General features: G+C 37.5%; 1 protein-coding gene and 1 pseudogene across 4 annotated transcripts in view; one reads left to right on the forward strand and one right to left on the reverse strand.

Moving 5' to 3' along the window:
* The window catches only part of Mamdc2 (MAM domain containing 2), a 177,342-nt gene that overhangs the window by 129,446 nt on the left and 31,766 nt on the right, over positions 1-16,130 (forward strand). For all 3 annotated transcript variants that reach the window (XR_002392433.2, XM_021252726.2, XM_004838163.4), the window contains exon 10: positions 15,154-15,247. Coding sequence is in view for 2 of the 3 variants with exons in the window: in XM_021252726.2 (XP_021108385.1) it covers positions 15,154-15,247 (94 nt within the window). In the remaining variant the exon portion in view is untranslated. The remainder of the gene's footprint in view (positions 1-15,153; positions 15,248-16,130) is intronic.
* Positions 1-16,130, reverse strand: part of LOC106008818 (kelch repeat and BTB domain-containing protein 8 pseudogene) — a 97,158-nt pseudogene that overhangs the window by 9,272 nt on the left and 71,756 nt on the right. Inside the window, exons 5-6 of the transcript XR_001183007.3 lie at positions 5,997-6,488; positions 705-5,027 (exon numbers count right to left, since the gene is read on the reverse strand). The product of XR_001183007.3 is annotated as a kelch repeat and BTB domain-containing protein 8 pseudogene (transcript). The remainder of the gene's footprint in view (positions 1-704; positions 5,028-5,996; positions 6,489-16,130) is intronic.

The following is a 16,130-nucleotide window of genomic DNA, read 5'->3' on the forward strand; positions in this document are numbered from 1 at the left end:
ACAAAGCTTTCAAAAATATATTACATGGACATCTCTTGCAAAAGTTGGTTATTTTTTTTCCTCCTCTCAGCAATACAAAACTGTAAAAAATGATTCAAAACAAAACTCACATAAGTAACACAAACAGCATGAAGATGAGAAGAGCAGAACACAAAGAAAAACTGGGGAGGTGAAAAGATTGGGTGACAAAGTTTATAAAGAGTTTACAGACAATGAGACTAACTACAAGGCCAATAAGAAACCACACATCTAGCTTTCTAGGACTAGATTTTTAAATGTTACTTCTATAAATGCTGTTCAATTGAACATTCACTTCAGAAAACTCCCTACTTTGTTCAGGTCTTGGTAAAACAGTTTGGAAAGTTTCTGGAAAACAAGGTATGTGATGCAAAGAGGCAATACTGTACTTTAAATTGTTTCACAGTATCACATTACAATTTTTGCAGGATTTTTTAAAAAATACAAATCATGCCAGCTTACTTTCTTCAAGAGAATCAGACTGTTCCAATTGAAGGCAGACTCTGAGCTATCTTTTACCAGTTATTCCAGACATTGTAAAAAAATAAGTTATTGATCTAAATACTTGCCTTAGAAATACATGTGAGTTAGTTTGTCTCTCATGTTAATATTCCTAGCTGTTAGAAATTCACGTTATATATGAAAAATGACTTAATACCTATAAAGCTATGGTTCTGTTCACTCACCCTTTTTCTTATCAGTCCCCTTCAGCCAAAACAGTATTTCAGTATAAAAGTATTCATCATCATGAAGTGCAAAAAGAAAAAAAATGAGGTTATAATTGTAATAAGAAACTTCAAAAGCCATTAAGTTATGAGACCACCTCAGAAAGTTTAAGTTTCTGGAAAACAGGATTTTTAAAATAGGTATAAAACTCCACGTTATAAGTTAGCTTTCATCATACTGACAATGACTGGACAGGTAGGGAATGGAAAAGGAAGTTAGGCGATGAAATGACCCATGTCAGTGTGAATGTGATACAGTGGTCGTGCTGTTCTATGGCTGACTCCAGTTAGCCAATAACTGACCATGTCCTGTCCCATGAGTAGCAAGCATTGTGACAGCACAGGAGTTCAATGGGTAAAGTACTACTTCAGCCATGAAACAAACACCCTAATCTGAAAGACAAGCATAGGCTTAGACCATGAATTAATCTACACTAGCACCAGCCACCTGCAAACTTGAGCCCTTTCCAGAATTTTAAAAAAGGAGAGTGTTAGCACTTGAAAAAGTTTCAACAGAAAATGGCCACTTTAGGGCTGGGGATTTAGCTCAGTGGTTCCACTGCCTGCCTTGTAAGTACAAGGTCCCGAGTTCAATTTCCAGTACCAAAAAGAAAAAAAAGAAAAAGAAAATGGCCACTTTAAACTTTAGCTAAACTTAAAATTATATGGAAAATGTAAAACAATCAGACTAAAACTTCTCTCTGGGATTGACTTTTCCTTCAGTCTAATAACAGAACACACTTAAATCTCAGTATACTTGAAAGTAATACACAAAAATATATGTTAATATATATATAATGATTAAGAACAAGAATCTAAGTTAGTGCTTCTCTGTGTTAGAGAGGTCACAGCTAAAGTCCTAGTGGTATTGTCTCAGATTGTCACCCATATGTCAAGCTAATTTGGACGTCTCTACCCAATAATACTCCAACTGTTCTTAGAAGAGGGCAGAGTGGTCTTGATCCATTGGGGTATCTCAGTGGCTATCACAGTTCCACAGTGATATGATTACTTTTATGCTAGGGGGGAAAAGCTGGTAATTAAACTTTGTGACCTTTTCCTTACTGAAATGAAAACATCACAAAAGTGAAAGCAAATCCCTCTCTACACTGTAATCTTGAAAAGCACCTATGTCTCTGTACAAAACTCTCTTGGCTTTCTTAAATATTGACATCGCTCCTTCAGACAAGTGTTCTCAGTATGAGATGCCAGGGAGGAACTAGGGCTGCTACTCACCGAGTATGAGGATAGAGTTTAACAACAGTGCATTCACAGTGCTGACCAAGGGATCTTATACACTTTCATCACTGGTCAGCATTGTCATCATACTGGTAAAAGGAATTTTTGCTGCTAGTCCTAAAGACATATTCTTCAAAAGTCATTTGAGTAGCTCCAGCAAATTTAAATAGAGTTTATTCTGGAAAAGGACCAACTTAAGGTATGGATTTATGGAATGATCACATGGAAAGTGCTTTTTATGAGTCCATTTATTAAGCTCAATAGCATAGGCTTCTACAGTAAACATACATTGGTGATTTCCACAAGTTCTAGCTATGCAGCAGATAGAGTCCTTACATACAGCTGCTGAGCCCTGGATTCTAGGCATAGTCATGGGGATTAAAAAACCCGAGTAGTCTTTCTGAGGCTCAGAGAAGAGGAAAAATTCTCCCTGTAAAACATCGATCTTCTCTGTTTACTCCACACCATTATGAAATTCCATTGCAACTGGCAATGAGCAGAGCCGTCCAGCAATTCCTATCATAAGAATGCTATCATAGCACTCCGCAGATTTTAGCTAGCTTCTCCCATTTCTCCCATAAACATGACCTCCAACTGCATACATTTTACCACAGCATTATACACATTTGCAGCCTATTCTGGCCTGAAGCAAGGATGGTTTGGAAGCCATCTATCTACTGGTGATCCAGAATCATTTTCTCTCTGTGGTCTATGGAGACCTCACTGCTGCTTGGCCAGAACCCTCTTGAAATGTAAATGTCATTACCTGGTGATACAAGAATTCCAGCTTCTCCCACATCATTTAGTGGTTTGCATAGTTTAAATAATCTTTCTGCAACTATAGCTAGACAAGGCACTCTTTGGTTCTTTCCTGAATGTTTGTGAGCAGCATAATCACTTTGGAAGCAGTCATTCCAAGCCTCTGTGTACAGCCACTGGTGCTAGATGGTCCCTTTTCTACACAGCTTTTGGCTATAACCTGTCAAACTGAGGTGGAATTTTCTCTATAATGGTGTCTTCCACCAGAGGAAAATGGATGCATTTGGCAGAAATTTCAGGAAAGTGTACCTCTCTCTCATTCTGTTCATGCTCAAACCATCTTACAATGCTTTCATAAGTGTGGTTTCTTTTATGATCTAAGTTTAAATCATCACTGTCTGATATGCCTACCATTTGGTCTTTCATCAGCTGGAAAAACTCTTGTTCTCTGATGACACATAGAAACTTTTTACAAATGTATTCTTTTGATCAATCTCCAAGTTCCTGATTACCATAATGATCAGCAAAAATAAAGACCCCAATAGAATTTTGTATGTCCAAATGACTGATCATAGCCAGGCATGGCGGCACATGCCTGTAATCCCAGCACTCAGGAGGCTGAAGCAGGAGGATTAGTGAGTTTGAGGCCAGCCTGGGCTAAAAAGTGAATTCAAGGCCAGTCTGAACTACAGAGCAAGACCCTGTCTCAAAAAAAAAAAAAAAAAAAATGACTGATCATTTACTCAGCACATTGATCTTGGATGGAAGGAATCTGGAAGATGCTAACTGCAGTGAACAAGACTTGAACATTAGCCTCTGTCAAATAACTCTAGAGGTGTAGGCATAATTCAATACCAAATCCATCAATTCAGCTTCAACACCGACTATTTGAACTTTTTGAGTATTTTCTGTAAGGCCACTAGTGAACATGCAAGTGAGGACTGATTGCAGCAAGAATGTTTTTATGATAGGAAAATGTTTTCCCATGAACCATCTTCCACTCTAATGTCTGTCAGTTGCCCTTCACTGTGCACTGTTTTGAGTTGCTTAAGAATGCTGCAAGCATGGAAGGTATCTATGGCATTGTCAGCCATGTCTGAAGAGGGACTCCCATTCAATGTTGGGAAGACTTATTTAAATTTCTCTGCTCCTGTCTTGGCCCCTTGTTGCCACTTCCTCAGCCTGCAGCTAGCTCGGGGCTCCAGCTCACCTCCACCATCCCTGCATACCTCCCCACAACACCACATCTTCGGATATTTCTGCTCTTGTTAGTACCCATCTGTAGTAAAAGTCTACCTCCCCACAACACCACATCTTCAGATATTTCTGCTCTTGTTAGTACCCATCTGTAGTAAAAGTCTCTCTACAGCAAGTTCTCTGCAGATTTTTCCTGTGATATCTGCCTCCACACCACTGATGGGCCATTAGCTTCTATTTTCTGCTTAGTACCAGGCTTCTTGTGTATCCCTACAATGCTGAAGAACAAATTACTATTTGTGGCCCTCCAGTTTCATTTCAGTGTTTAACCCATGACATTTGCTTCTAACTTCATTTCATTCTCAAATTAGGGCAGTCTAATAAGCAATCTAAAAAGTAAATGCCAAGCCAGGAAAAAAAGTTTGCAGTATATATCACAAACTCTTGCCAGGTGTGGTGGCACACCTATAATTCCAGTACTCAGGCTTGCTGTGCCTTCAAGACCAGCCTGGGCTGCATAGTAAGTTCAAGGCCAGCCTGAACCACACAGCAAGGCCTTGTCTCAAAACACAAACAAACAAACAAACAAACTATATATATATTTTATATATATCACAAATTCTTAATACATTTAATATAAATTTATGTTTACTAAACCAGCAAACAAAAAACAAACTGAACAGTAGGAAAGTGATAAGATACATACAGACAAATCTTAAAAAAAAGATATATAGCTAGATTTAGCTCAGTGGTTTCGCCACCTGCTTTGCAAGCACAAGGACCCAAGTTCGATCCCTGGTACCAAAAAAAAAAAAAGAAAAAAAAAGATATATAGCTAGAAAAACATACAAGACAATTTTAAAATAATAAAGTCACACATTTGTTTATCAACTGGATAAAAGTACTTTATAAATACTGTACCTCAGAGTGTGATGTTAATAGCTGTTTTTATATCTTATCATGTTTATATTTGATTTATCAATTTAAAAACTTTTCACTTTAGAAAGTAAATACAGGGCATGAGCATATAATTCAGCGGTAAAGTACCTGCCTCACAGGCCGAAGGCTTGGAGTTCCAGCACTACAGTACTATCAAAAAAAAGAAAGAAAACATGTGTAATGTGTATATTAAAAATAATATATTGAAAATAAATCACTTTGGAACCAAAAAAATCTAGGCTTATATAGACATATATATACATAAATGCATATGTTAGGGAGCTCAAAGTAAATGATTTATTTTTAATTAATAAATATACATTTGAAGATACATATATATTTAAATGTATATATGCACACATATACATGAGTTATGTATTTATATATATGTGTCTGTCTATATAGAAGTAGGTATAATATGTAGTATTACCCTAGAAAGGTAAAGATGTGAGGAAATAAAGATTCTCATATTGTGATATGAGGTAAATTGATGTAATGTTTGAATTACAGTTCAGTTACATGTATTTTTAAAAAGCTCCACTGCCTACCTTTTGACATAGTAATTGTTCTTCTAGGGATTTATTATAAAGAAATTCTTATGCACAAAAATTTAGCTGCCAATGCTCATTCCAGTAATGTTTGTAATATTGCGAAATGGAAACTACCCACCTGCCTGTTATGAGGGCTGATTACATAAGCTGTGGCATAGATGAAAAGGGATTACAGTTATGTAAGCTTGATGCACAACTCTTCTGTAGGTCACAGATCTATACTTTGCCTTGAAAAATCACTGAAAATCTGGTTAACACTTGTTTCCCTGTCTCAGACATAAATAGAAAAAAAAATCACTTTCCTCTTTGGGTATTTGCTGGGACCTGTTACAAGTATCTGCTGTCCTCTCCTGACCCAAGAAACATTCATCTGGAGCACAGTGAGCCCTAGAGCATCATGACAGAGACCTAGACTTTTCCTGTTTTGTTTTTTATTGATTGCATTCTGCATGTCTTCTGGTAGGTCTGACATTTTTATGTCTCCTTCCAAGTGAGCCGAAACAATAACTCCATGTCATGATGTCCACCCTTGGACCTGGCGGTTAAATTGGCCATTGTGTTAAATTACCTTGGTCAGGGAGCTGTGTGGCAGAGGAGCTCCTGGGGAGGTGGGCCAGAGATGAATACAATTTACATCCCCTCGGCATTATTTCACAGCAACCTGGAGACCTGGAAGAAGTGACCAAAGGACTGCCCCCTTGAAGACTGGTGAAGCATATACTTAAAAAGCAGGAAGGGATCCACACTCATTTCTCTTCAGCACTGAAAAGTTTAGGGCATAATTACAGATAGTTGTGTCCTCATTACTGGGGTGTGGAATTGGATTCTAGAACACTAAAAGTGATCCCATCTTGCCATTGTCTAATGTTCGTTTCTTCTGAGCACATTCATGTTTATTTTCCACTTGAATCTCCAATGTCTATTGTGTAAGATAAGCCACCTGTGTCCCCTAGTGAAAGACCATAAATTCTGAAGTCAGCCCTTGTTCCCAAAACCAAGGAGACGAAATGAAAGGGATGCAAGTGAAGACGAGGTTGTAGGTGTGGATGAGGTTTCCTTCCTAAAAAAAACAAAAGAAAAGAAAAACACAATACATTTATTTAATCAGTTACAGAAGCCTTTAGAAATGAAGCTTGCCATTGTGTGAGCTTATATCACAGGCTCTCTGCTTTTTTCCCTCTCTAAAATCGACTGATTCTGAGGTCTCCTCTGAACTTCCCCTCCCTATACAGTGACCAAGAGATCTAAAAATAATGCAGATTTCTAAAACCAATGAGTTGAGAAATCTGGGATTGTTTTCCACCTACATAGCAGTGAAAAAAATTGGCTGTAGGTCTGTACTCTGTGATAGCATGCCCTCTGCCCAAAACTGAGACTTCTGTTAGCAGAAGGACTCTTGCACTGGGAAAAGCTGGAAGCAGGTCAATCTTTGCTGCTTGTCAAAGCTAAAAGTTAAATTAAATCAGATGGGTTTTTTAAAAAGTAAAACAGATGAGTCTTTTTCTTAAAAAAAAAAAAAAAAAAGCGTTGGTCAGCTAAAGACTTAGTATTTAAAAGCACACGTTCATTATGCCATCTGTGGAACATGCAAACCAAATACAATATCTGCAGGAGGCACACTATTAAAATTTGGCAACTATTTCACCAAATTTGGCCAGGTTCTAAGAACACTAAAATCTCATGCTCTCTTTTCTAGATAGAGTTCCATTTAGCCTGTCTTGAGGGATTTATGAAAATCCCACCTTTCTGCCAAGTACTATCTGGAATTTTAGTATTGTTTTTGCTTTGTGCTTTTGTATTTTAAAATTCTATTTTAACTCGTTTTTAAACAGTTAAATGGATGCAATTACATTATATTGTGTATCCTGTAACCATGTGAGTAGCCTTAATGAAAGGCTCTGGAATGTCACTGGCTGGATTATAGTAATTTTGTAAATAATTATCCTACCGACTTTGTAGTCCCCATATCCAAATTTATGCAAAAGATTTAAAAGGATTTTAACCTCACCAAAAGAAAAGTTAAATTTAACCCAGAAGCTAATTATCTGTTACATAGCTGAGGTCCACTATTGATAATAAGAACTGAACTAGGGTCGTTTGGTGAACATCAGCAATTTATCCTATTGTTGGCCCAGGCTGGAAATGTTTCTATCTGAAGATAGAAAGCCATTTATGGAAACTTATCATTCACATGCAAATTATAGGCCTGAGACTATTCAATTGGTAAAGTAGTGGTGAATTAACCCAACAACCTATCTTTCTATGTATACCAAGCAGGCTGTGGAAACTACTGTAAAAGACAGTGGAAACCCAGCTAATTCAGCCAGTAGTTAGCAATTTAATGCAAGCAAGCCTTTTCAACTACACAACTACAGCTCCCTGAAAAACTTGATGTCCTCTTTCCTTGGCAAAATCATAGTCATTGCATTGGGTAGTTCTTAAACTGTGATACCTCATAACGTAAAACTCAGCAACATTAATTCTTTTAAAACTCAAGCTGATTTGTCTTGAGAAAAGGAATTTCTGATAAATACTGTTTATCTACTTTTTTCTTTTCTGGGTACTTTAACCAAGAACTTTTCTGGACTTTTACTGGCTTAGGGATGGAATGGTCTGGCCTCTTTGACTAACAGCCTCATGACTAGAGTTCTACACAGACCCTCTCACACTCCCCTAAAAACAAAACAAAGCAAACTTTAGAAGAGAGTCATGATTATATAGTTTAAGGAAAGTTTGCTGAATTGTGTTCTAGGTTCTGCTGCTCATCATTTTATTGTTTCTAGAGAGTAGATCATTATTTTTTGAAAGGGAGAAAGATGAAAACACAAAGCTGATTTTATTGCCTTCAACAATTACAATTTTCAGGAACAGGAAACTGGAACAGCAAAGCCTTGATAATCTAGGGGATCATTATTCAGTTTGAGTATTAGGACACCTGCCATGCTTTTCTGCTCCTTTACCTTTTGTTTCCAGGGCTTGAGGATATTTCATTGCTTGTTAGAAAAAAGATCTGGTAGAAGAAGAGAAAGGAAGAGCTAGGAAGGAAGAGTCCATTTTGAAAATGTAAAAAACTGTCTTGTTCTGAGGAGGGAGAATAAATGTGTTTGAAATCAAGGGTGAATCTAAAAATGAGGTAACAAAAGAAAGGAAAGGACAAGAAAAAAGTAGAAAGAAAAAATGGAAACAAAGCTTTTGTAAATAAGGAGGGGAAGAGGAGTTGAAGGGAGGGGAGAGGAATGGGGAAAAAGAAGAAGGAAGATATATCATGTACAGCTACAAATTCCCTATGAGGAATGTGATCATCGTGTATATCTAAAATGTACCAAGAAAAATATTTTTTAAAATAAAAATAAAATGAGATAACAGATCCAAAAATACCCAGCACAGAGTCTGCCTATAATAGGAACTTAGAAGGGGAGTTTTATAATCTGCACAACAATTGACACTCCTCTTCATCAGTAGTTCTCAGCCAGGGAGGTTTCACTCCCCAAGGAATATTTGGCACTGATTGCTGGAGACTCTCATGTCTCCAGAGACTGTCCTGTCTTGGGGATGACACTAGCATCTGGAGAATATAACTGTGAAAAGTCTTGAAAGCACATGGGAACTTGCTTCAGTGAAAATAGAAATTAAAACTGAGGCCACAGCATGGATTTACAGGAATAAACTTTGAGAAGGAGAGGAAAATGGGGAAGGGACTTTAGCTTAAGAAGAAATGCTGAAGGCAGCACAGCTGTGACAGTAAGTCAGGCTAGCCCATTAACAAGGGAAAGGGACAAGTTCTCATGGAATTGCTCTGGTGGGCTAGGGTCTGGTGATTTTCCCCTGGGCCATGAGTATGAAACGTGTTGAAACTTCTTCCTTGTATTCTAGGGGGTTTCTCCTTATGTAGGGTGTGGTCCAGCAGCTATCTCACCCTTGGAACTATTCGGTGTCCCCACTCCTATTACAGGGGACCTGGCCCTTGCAGTCAGAGTAGGAATTTGGGGGAGAATGTGCTCTATACATTGCTGGCAATGGGATAGAGAATCAAAGACATGCTGTCACTGTTCATGGGTAGCCAGTCATAGGTTAAGGCCCAAGAATTCCTCCATCCCTTGTCCTCATGAAGGTCCCTATCCTATTTAAGTCTAATTCTGCTGCCACCAGATGAAGCCAGTAACATGAGAGACAGCATGAGGGGAAAAGAAAGAGCAAGACTGGCACCAAACTGGCATGTTGGAAGGTGGAGGGCTTTCATTCAAACTCCATCTTGCCAGGGGCCACAGGCACAAAAACTTACTACACGAGGCTTTAAGGAAGTCTTATTTCCACCATAGGCAGATGGTGCCATACTAGCCATTAATTGTTGTAATAATCGTTTCTCTTTGTGTGATTTAGATGTTGTCCACAGGTCCCCAAGCATTCCTGTGTTCTTTGATGTTTGCCTTTACTCTTCTTTTCAGAAAAGGCAGGTTAATTATTTGAGGAGTGAGGGATAGTGGAACAAAGCAGAGCCAGTGAAGGACACACCTGGTAGTTCTAGGAGCAAGTGAACCACTCATCGGCTTCAGGTAGAGCCCTGTGATGCTTCTACACATTCTGCAATACCCAGGGCATCCCACAGCAAAGAATTATCTAGCTCTAGACATCAACAGTGCCAAGACTTCTGGTCTGCTGTGGATAAAACAGCATATACAGTGTCTTATTGGTACAATAAAGAGTAAGATGGGTGAGGGATTTAGCTGTGCCTGCCTCCCAAGCACAGGGTCCTGAGTTCGATCCCCAGTACTGAAAAACAAAATTAATAAAGAGTAAGATAGGTAATATTTGTTGACCCTTACTTGACTATATTATTTGTAAAAATATTTGTTTAGGTCTCCTTTTAGTGCCTGTTTTTGTTTCCAAAGTAGGTTTAGGCCAGGTAGGTTTCTTCAACAATATATAGTCTTCATCAAAACAAAAATTCTTAAGTATTACTAGTACTGCACCTCAGAACCGAAACCTTTAGAACCGAAATAGATTGATTTCCACAGATTTAATTTACCCTAATTTTTAAGAGATTTGCATAAAATCAGGGACACCTGTTTACTTGTTCCACCATCTTCTCTTCCTTCTAAAGAGATATTAATATGAATTCAAGCTACATTTTTCCCTTTTTTTACATTTTGAGGGTCTTGCTGTGTAGTCCAGGTTGGCCTTGAACTCACTATGTAGCCCAGACTACATAGTGATCCTCCTGCTTCAGACTCCCAAAAGCTGGAATTATAGGTGTGCACCACCACACCTGGCTGTTTCTCTTTCATTAGATATTTTATTTGCTTTAAAATACTGCGTAACATGACATAAACATTGCTTTAATCCTATTTTATTGTGATCCATAGTGAGTGGTGAGCTATATCCCCAACTCTTTTCATTCCTTAATTTTATTTTGAGACTGAGTCTCACTAAATTGCCCAGGTTGGCCTCAAATTTATAGTCTTCCTGCCTCAGCCTCCAGAATAGCTGCTGGGATCACAGGTGTACGCCACCATAACTGACCAACATAAACATTGTTCTTAAAAACAAATCTATACATAAATAAGAGGGTAATCCCTTTAAGAATTTAGACTATAGCTGATTCCCTCTTTGTCACATTCTTGAGAGAGAGAGAGAGAGAGAGAGAGAGAGAGAGAAAGAATAGGGAGAAAGAGAGTGACAGAGACAGACAGACTACAGATTGAACCTAGGGCCTTCACACTGTATCCTCAGCCCTTTCATTTATGTATTTATTTATTTTTATTTGAGACAGGGTCTCCCTAAGTTTCCCAGGGTGGGCTTGAATTTGCAATCCTCTTGCCTCAGCCTCCTAGAGTCCTGGGATTATGGGCATCAGACATCAGGCCCAGCTGTTATTCTACATCTTAATTATAGCTATCCTGACTCATTTTGCTTTTCTTCAAACACAAATGGCAGAACTATTGAATGTTTAGAAAATAGGGAGAAACTGTCAAATACTCATCATTTTATGAACCTAACATAACTATTATGTTTGGTAAATTTTCTAGGCTTTTAAAAAATGTATTTTTAGATGAGCTAAGTCATGAGTGTTTCTTATTTTAATCAGCTTTTTTTCACTTAACATCATCAGATGAATCTGTTTCTGTACTACGGAACAATATTTACAAGCTTTCAGATCTAATAATGGCCTCTTTCGTAGATTGTTGGATCATAGTTAGTTTTCTCTATTTTTGAAATTTTTGGTTGTTTCATTTGTTTGCCTGCATACTTGTTTGGGTTTAAAGTCACTATAAAATAATGCTATAGGAAACATATGAAACTGTATTAGTATTTCTCCTTTTTAGACTACATCACCACACTAAATGTCTGAGTTTTATGCAGAAAAAGATTTGATAGTGAATCTTTTCACTATATCATATTTATTTTGAAAGAAATACTTTTTCACTCTATGTGTGAAAAATAGACTTTAAACCTGACAAAAAGGACAGAAAGCGAAGATTTCTCTCTACTGCACAATTAACTTGGTAAATTATGAGAAAAAATAATATTCTTTTCTATATAACAATAAAAATTGCTGGTAAAATGTGAAAGCATTTGGAGCTAATAACACAGAACTTTGCGTTCCAAATGGGAATCCTGCAAATAAAATATGTTTTCTATTCAATTAATCTGGAACCTCTAAAGATAAAAAAATTAACATGGAAAAAACCCCTATAGTTATACATTGTTATATCCCCAGACTGTCCCAGTTAAATTTAAAACAACATAAATATAGTGCAAGTAAACTTTCATATATTGTACAATTAGTAATTATTCTGAGGATCTTGCCTTAACACATTTTATATTTTACATGCTGGTGAGCTGTCATGTCATTTAAAAGTTTCTTTTAAAATAAATTCCATCCTGGCCAGGGATTTAGCTCAGTGGTTCTGCTGTCTGCTTCGCCAGCACAAAGACCTGAGCTTGATCCCTGGTACAAACAAACAAACAAACAAACAAATACATAAGTAAATAAACAAATAACATCCTGTGCCAGTTACTGCTAGGTATGGGCCTTCTCACAAGTCCTACCTTGTCTTTCCTTTCACAAAGCCCTCCTTGACACCCTGATGCGTTGATGGTTACCATTTTATAGGTTAGAATTCATCATGTTCATGTCCTCCTGCTCCAACTCCAATGGACATAGGCTCATCAATCCAGACCCTCACTGCATGTGAGTCCCCTGGGGCAGAGAACTAAGAGGGTGGGCCCCTAACTTGAAGGAAGGAAACATTAAAGGGAGCAGTATGAATGAGGAAGAGCAAAGCCATTATCATAGTGTTCCAGTTCCCTTTGCAGCTTGGAGAATCAGAGGTGACAGACCAAGTCTGACAGAGGCCTGAGGTGCCTCCATTGTGACAAGCAAGCCTGACACTGACAGCTGAGCCTCGAAGGGAGGAATGCATGTTGGAAAGGGATTCCTTTGTTGTTCCATGTTTTCTTCTATGTGTTGGAGCTTTATGCCCTCTTTCCTATCTTTGTTGTTGATTTTGGATGGCACAGAATGTTTCTGGGAGGCTTAGGCTTGAGGTCCAACCTGCAGTGTTTTCCTTCCTTTTGACCCTGTTTTTCTCACTCTCTTTTCTTGGCTGAATTTTCTGAAGGAAAGGTTTGTGTGTTCTTGTCCTCTTGGTCCATAGTCTTCATATAGAATAATATTGTGTATAATTGCTATATAGTCTCAGAAACCACAAGAGGGCTTTTCTTTGAGCAGCTTAGCGAGTGAATTCAGCAGCAAAGTGGGAAGTAGTCCTCCAGCCAGGAGAGATGGTGCTCATCCTGAGTGCCCAGATTCTGGGCAGGGCACCATGGACACAGTGTATTGTGTCATGTCACAGAGTACAATCTTCTCTTCCTTAGAAAAAGGAAGCATTTTGCATAGAGACAAAGGAAAAGGACCCACAAATGTCATCTTTTATCTCTTGTTTTCAATGGGTGGATGTTGGAATTTTTGTTTTTGACATGTATTTGTAAAATCAATCTTGCCAAGATACGAGTTGTTTTGATTTTTCACTATTATTACCTCTTGTTCCTCCTGTCTTGACTGCTGACGTTCCTCAGTGATTCTAATGTCTATTTTATGGGAAGCAGCCTTCCCATGGTTTCCTTTTACACACTGGCAGGGCTATCTTTATACTTAAAAAAAAAAAAAAGTAAGATAACTGTCACTAACCTCATGGGGGATTTGCAGAAAATCATTTAGCCCACCTTGATTGAAGGGTAGAGTCCTTATTGGTTTTTTTAAGCTTGTAATAAATGATACCTAATTCAGCATTATTGTGCTACCTCAAGGGTAAAAATGTTTTAAGGTTATTTTGGTCCTGAGTTCTACATACAGTGTTTGAAATGTCTTTTAATTGGAGGGTTTTTTTTAAGTCATTGGGGTGAATCTTGTTTTAACCTATTTTAACCTGTATTTTAATCTCAGAAGAATGATTGGAAAGCAATTTTTGTTTTGTGGTATTGGCCAAATTTATATTTAGAAGTCATTAAGAATTACATCATTATTTGCCATAAACAAAGTTGGGATTTTTAAAAAGGAAACTCTAGGGCTTGGCTTCACTCTAGGTTAATAAAGACTGACAAATCATGTCTGAAAAAAATAAAATAAATAAAATAAAAGGAATTCCAGGTGCCAGGGATTTAACTCAGTGGTGCCGCCTGCTTTGCAAGCGCAAGGTCCCAAGTTCGACCCCTGGTACCAAAAAAACCCCCAAACAAACAAATAAAATAAATTCTAGTCTAATGAATCAGATCATCAAAGGGCAAAAGGATCTTACTGATAACACAAATTAAAGCCATAATATTTTGAATATTAGAACCTAAAAACTCAAATGTTCTCATTAGAAATAAGTTGAGTTTTTGCTTTTATCATCTCTTGTCTTCCTTTGAATTGAGATTTGTAGTTGAAGTGTTGAACATGGACTGTATGAGCTTATGCTAATTCAATGTTATGTTGTACATGTGAAGCAGTTTTATAAACCCCAAGGACAATGAACATCTAATATGAATGTTTTCAAAAGTGCATTTTGAGCATCCTATATATGAAAAGTAGCCTTTTAAATTGGCCTAATGGGAAGAAATCCAAGATTTGGCTGTCTGGCACACTGAATTTAATAATTTATAGTGTGGATTTGTTTTTCCTTCACATACAACAATAAAGATGTTTGGATTGATAAAATAACTGCAGTTAGGGCTTTTATTGGCAGTACCAACCAGGAACATAGATCTTTGTCTTAGAAATGAACATAAGTCTCTAGATAGCAAATCACTGGGACTTGGTTCACAATGTAAATAAAGCACATTGCCAGAAAGACATTTAAAATAGTGTTTGTACTGGGAAGGTTCAAAAAATGATTGGAAAACCATCAACTTGTTTTGCACTTTGCGGATTATCTAGGGAAAATATTAAAAACCTGATGGGCTTTTCTGTGTCTGTAGCTAACCTCTGTGTTACTAGACAATTCTTTATCTCCATTTTGGGCATTATCATTATGAGGTCAACTCTACTTAAAATAATATGAGTGATTTAGGGTCCTATACCAATGGTAACCATTCTTCATGCCACTGGATCTGTACCGTTATTCATATGGGCCATGGAGAGGTGTTTTTAACTGCTTATGCAGGTAAATTGTGCTAAAGTAAACCCCAGGCTGTAAGCATTTCCCATTTACAGCTAACAAAATTAATAACTTTATAAATTGCAGGTAGTCTTCATGAGTCTATGCAAAAGTTTTTGGGACTGTGGACTTGTAGCCCTAGATGATATTACAGTACAGTTGGGAAGCTGCTGGTCTCCAGGTAAGAAGGCAGTTATTTCACCTGTTTGTCTCCCTGGCATGTATGTCACACTTCTAGTTTCTCTAAGAGCCTGATGCACTTCATGTATGCCATCCTTTGCTTTTCTTGACAGAAGTGCCTTAGTACAGAGCTTTGTAGTAGGCTTCAAAATTTAGAAATGATGATTCACAGGTACTGTGTGTCTTTGCACATGTGATTTCAGCCCCTTTTTGTAAGAGAGGTGGTAACACCTACCTGAATATTGGGGATAATATATATATATATATACACACATTCCCTGGCATAGGACCTACCATAAAATGGTGCCTTAAAAAATTCTTCTATTTTAATTATAATAGTTAATATTGTTGTTATTATTTACATCTCAAAAAATGCATATTTTACCCAGGCATGGTGGCACACGCCTCTAATCCCAGCACTTGGGAGCCTGAGGCAGGAAGATTGCTATGAGTTCGAGGCCAGCCTGGGCTACATAGCAAGACCCTGTCTCAAACAAACAAACAAAACAAGCATATTTTCAAGTCATATTGATGAAATTCTTATCTCACAGATATAAACATATAATTTTAAAATTTTAATAAAATATGTATTTTCTAAGTGAATTAAATGACAATGAAACAGTAGACCAAGCAGCAATGATAGTGACAAAATAAAGTCATGGCAGCCAACTATGGCTACAACGTCCTATGACAAAATGGTATATACCTCAACCTAGATCACTGAGCTTAATCTACTAATTATGTTGCATCCTAAATTGTGGAATATCTATTTCTTTAAAAATAGAGAATTGTGGTGTCAGTGTAGTACAGGAGAGTAATATCCATATTTATCTAATTAAAAGACAGTTTGAAGTCCCCAGTAAGTTGTGGGGAGCACTCTTCTA

Source organism: Heterocephalus glaber, unplaced genomic scaffold (assembly GCF_053883595.1).
Source record: "Heterocephalus glaber isolate CG9 unplaced genomic scaffold, H.glaber_assembly_v1.0 deba00001481, whole genome shotgun sequence".
Classification (NCBI taxonomy): domain Eukaryota; kingdom Metazoa; phylum Chordata; class Mammalia; order Rodentia; family Bathyergidae; genus Heterocephalus; species Heterocephalus glaber.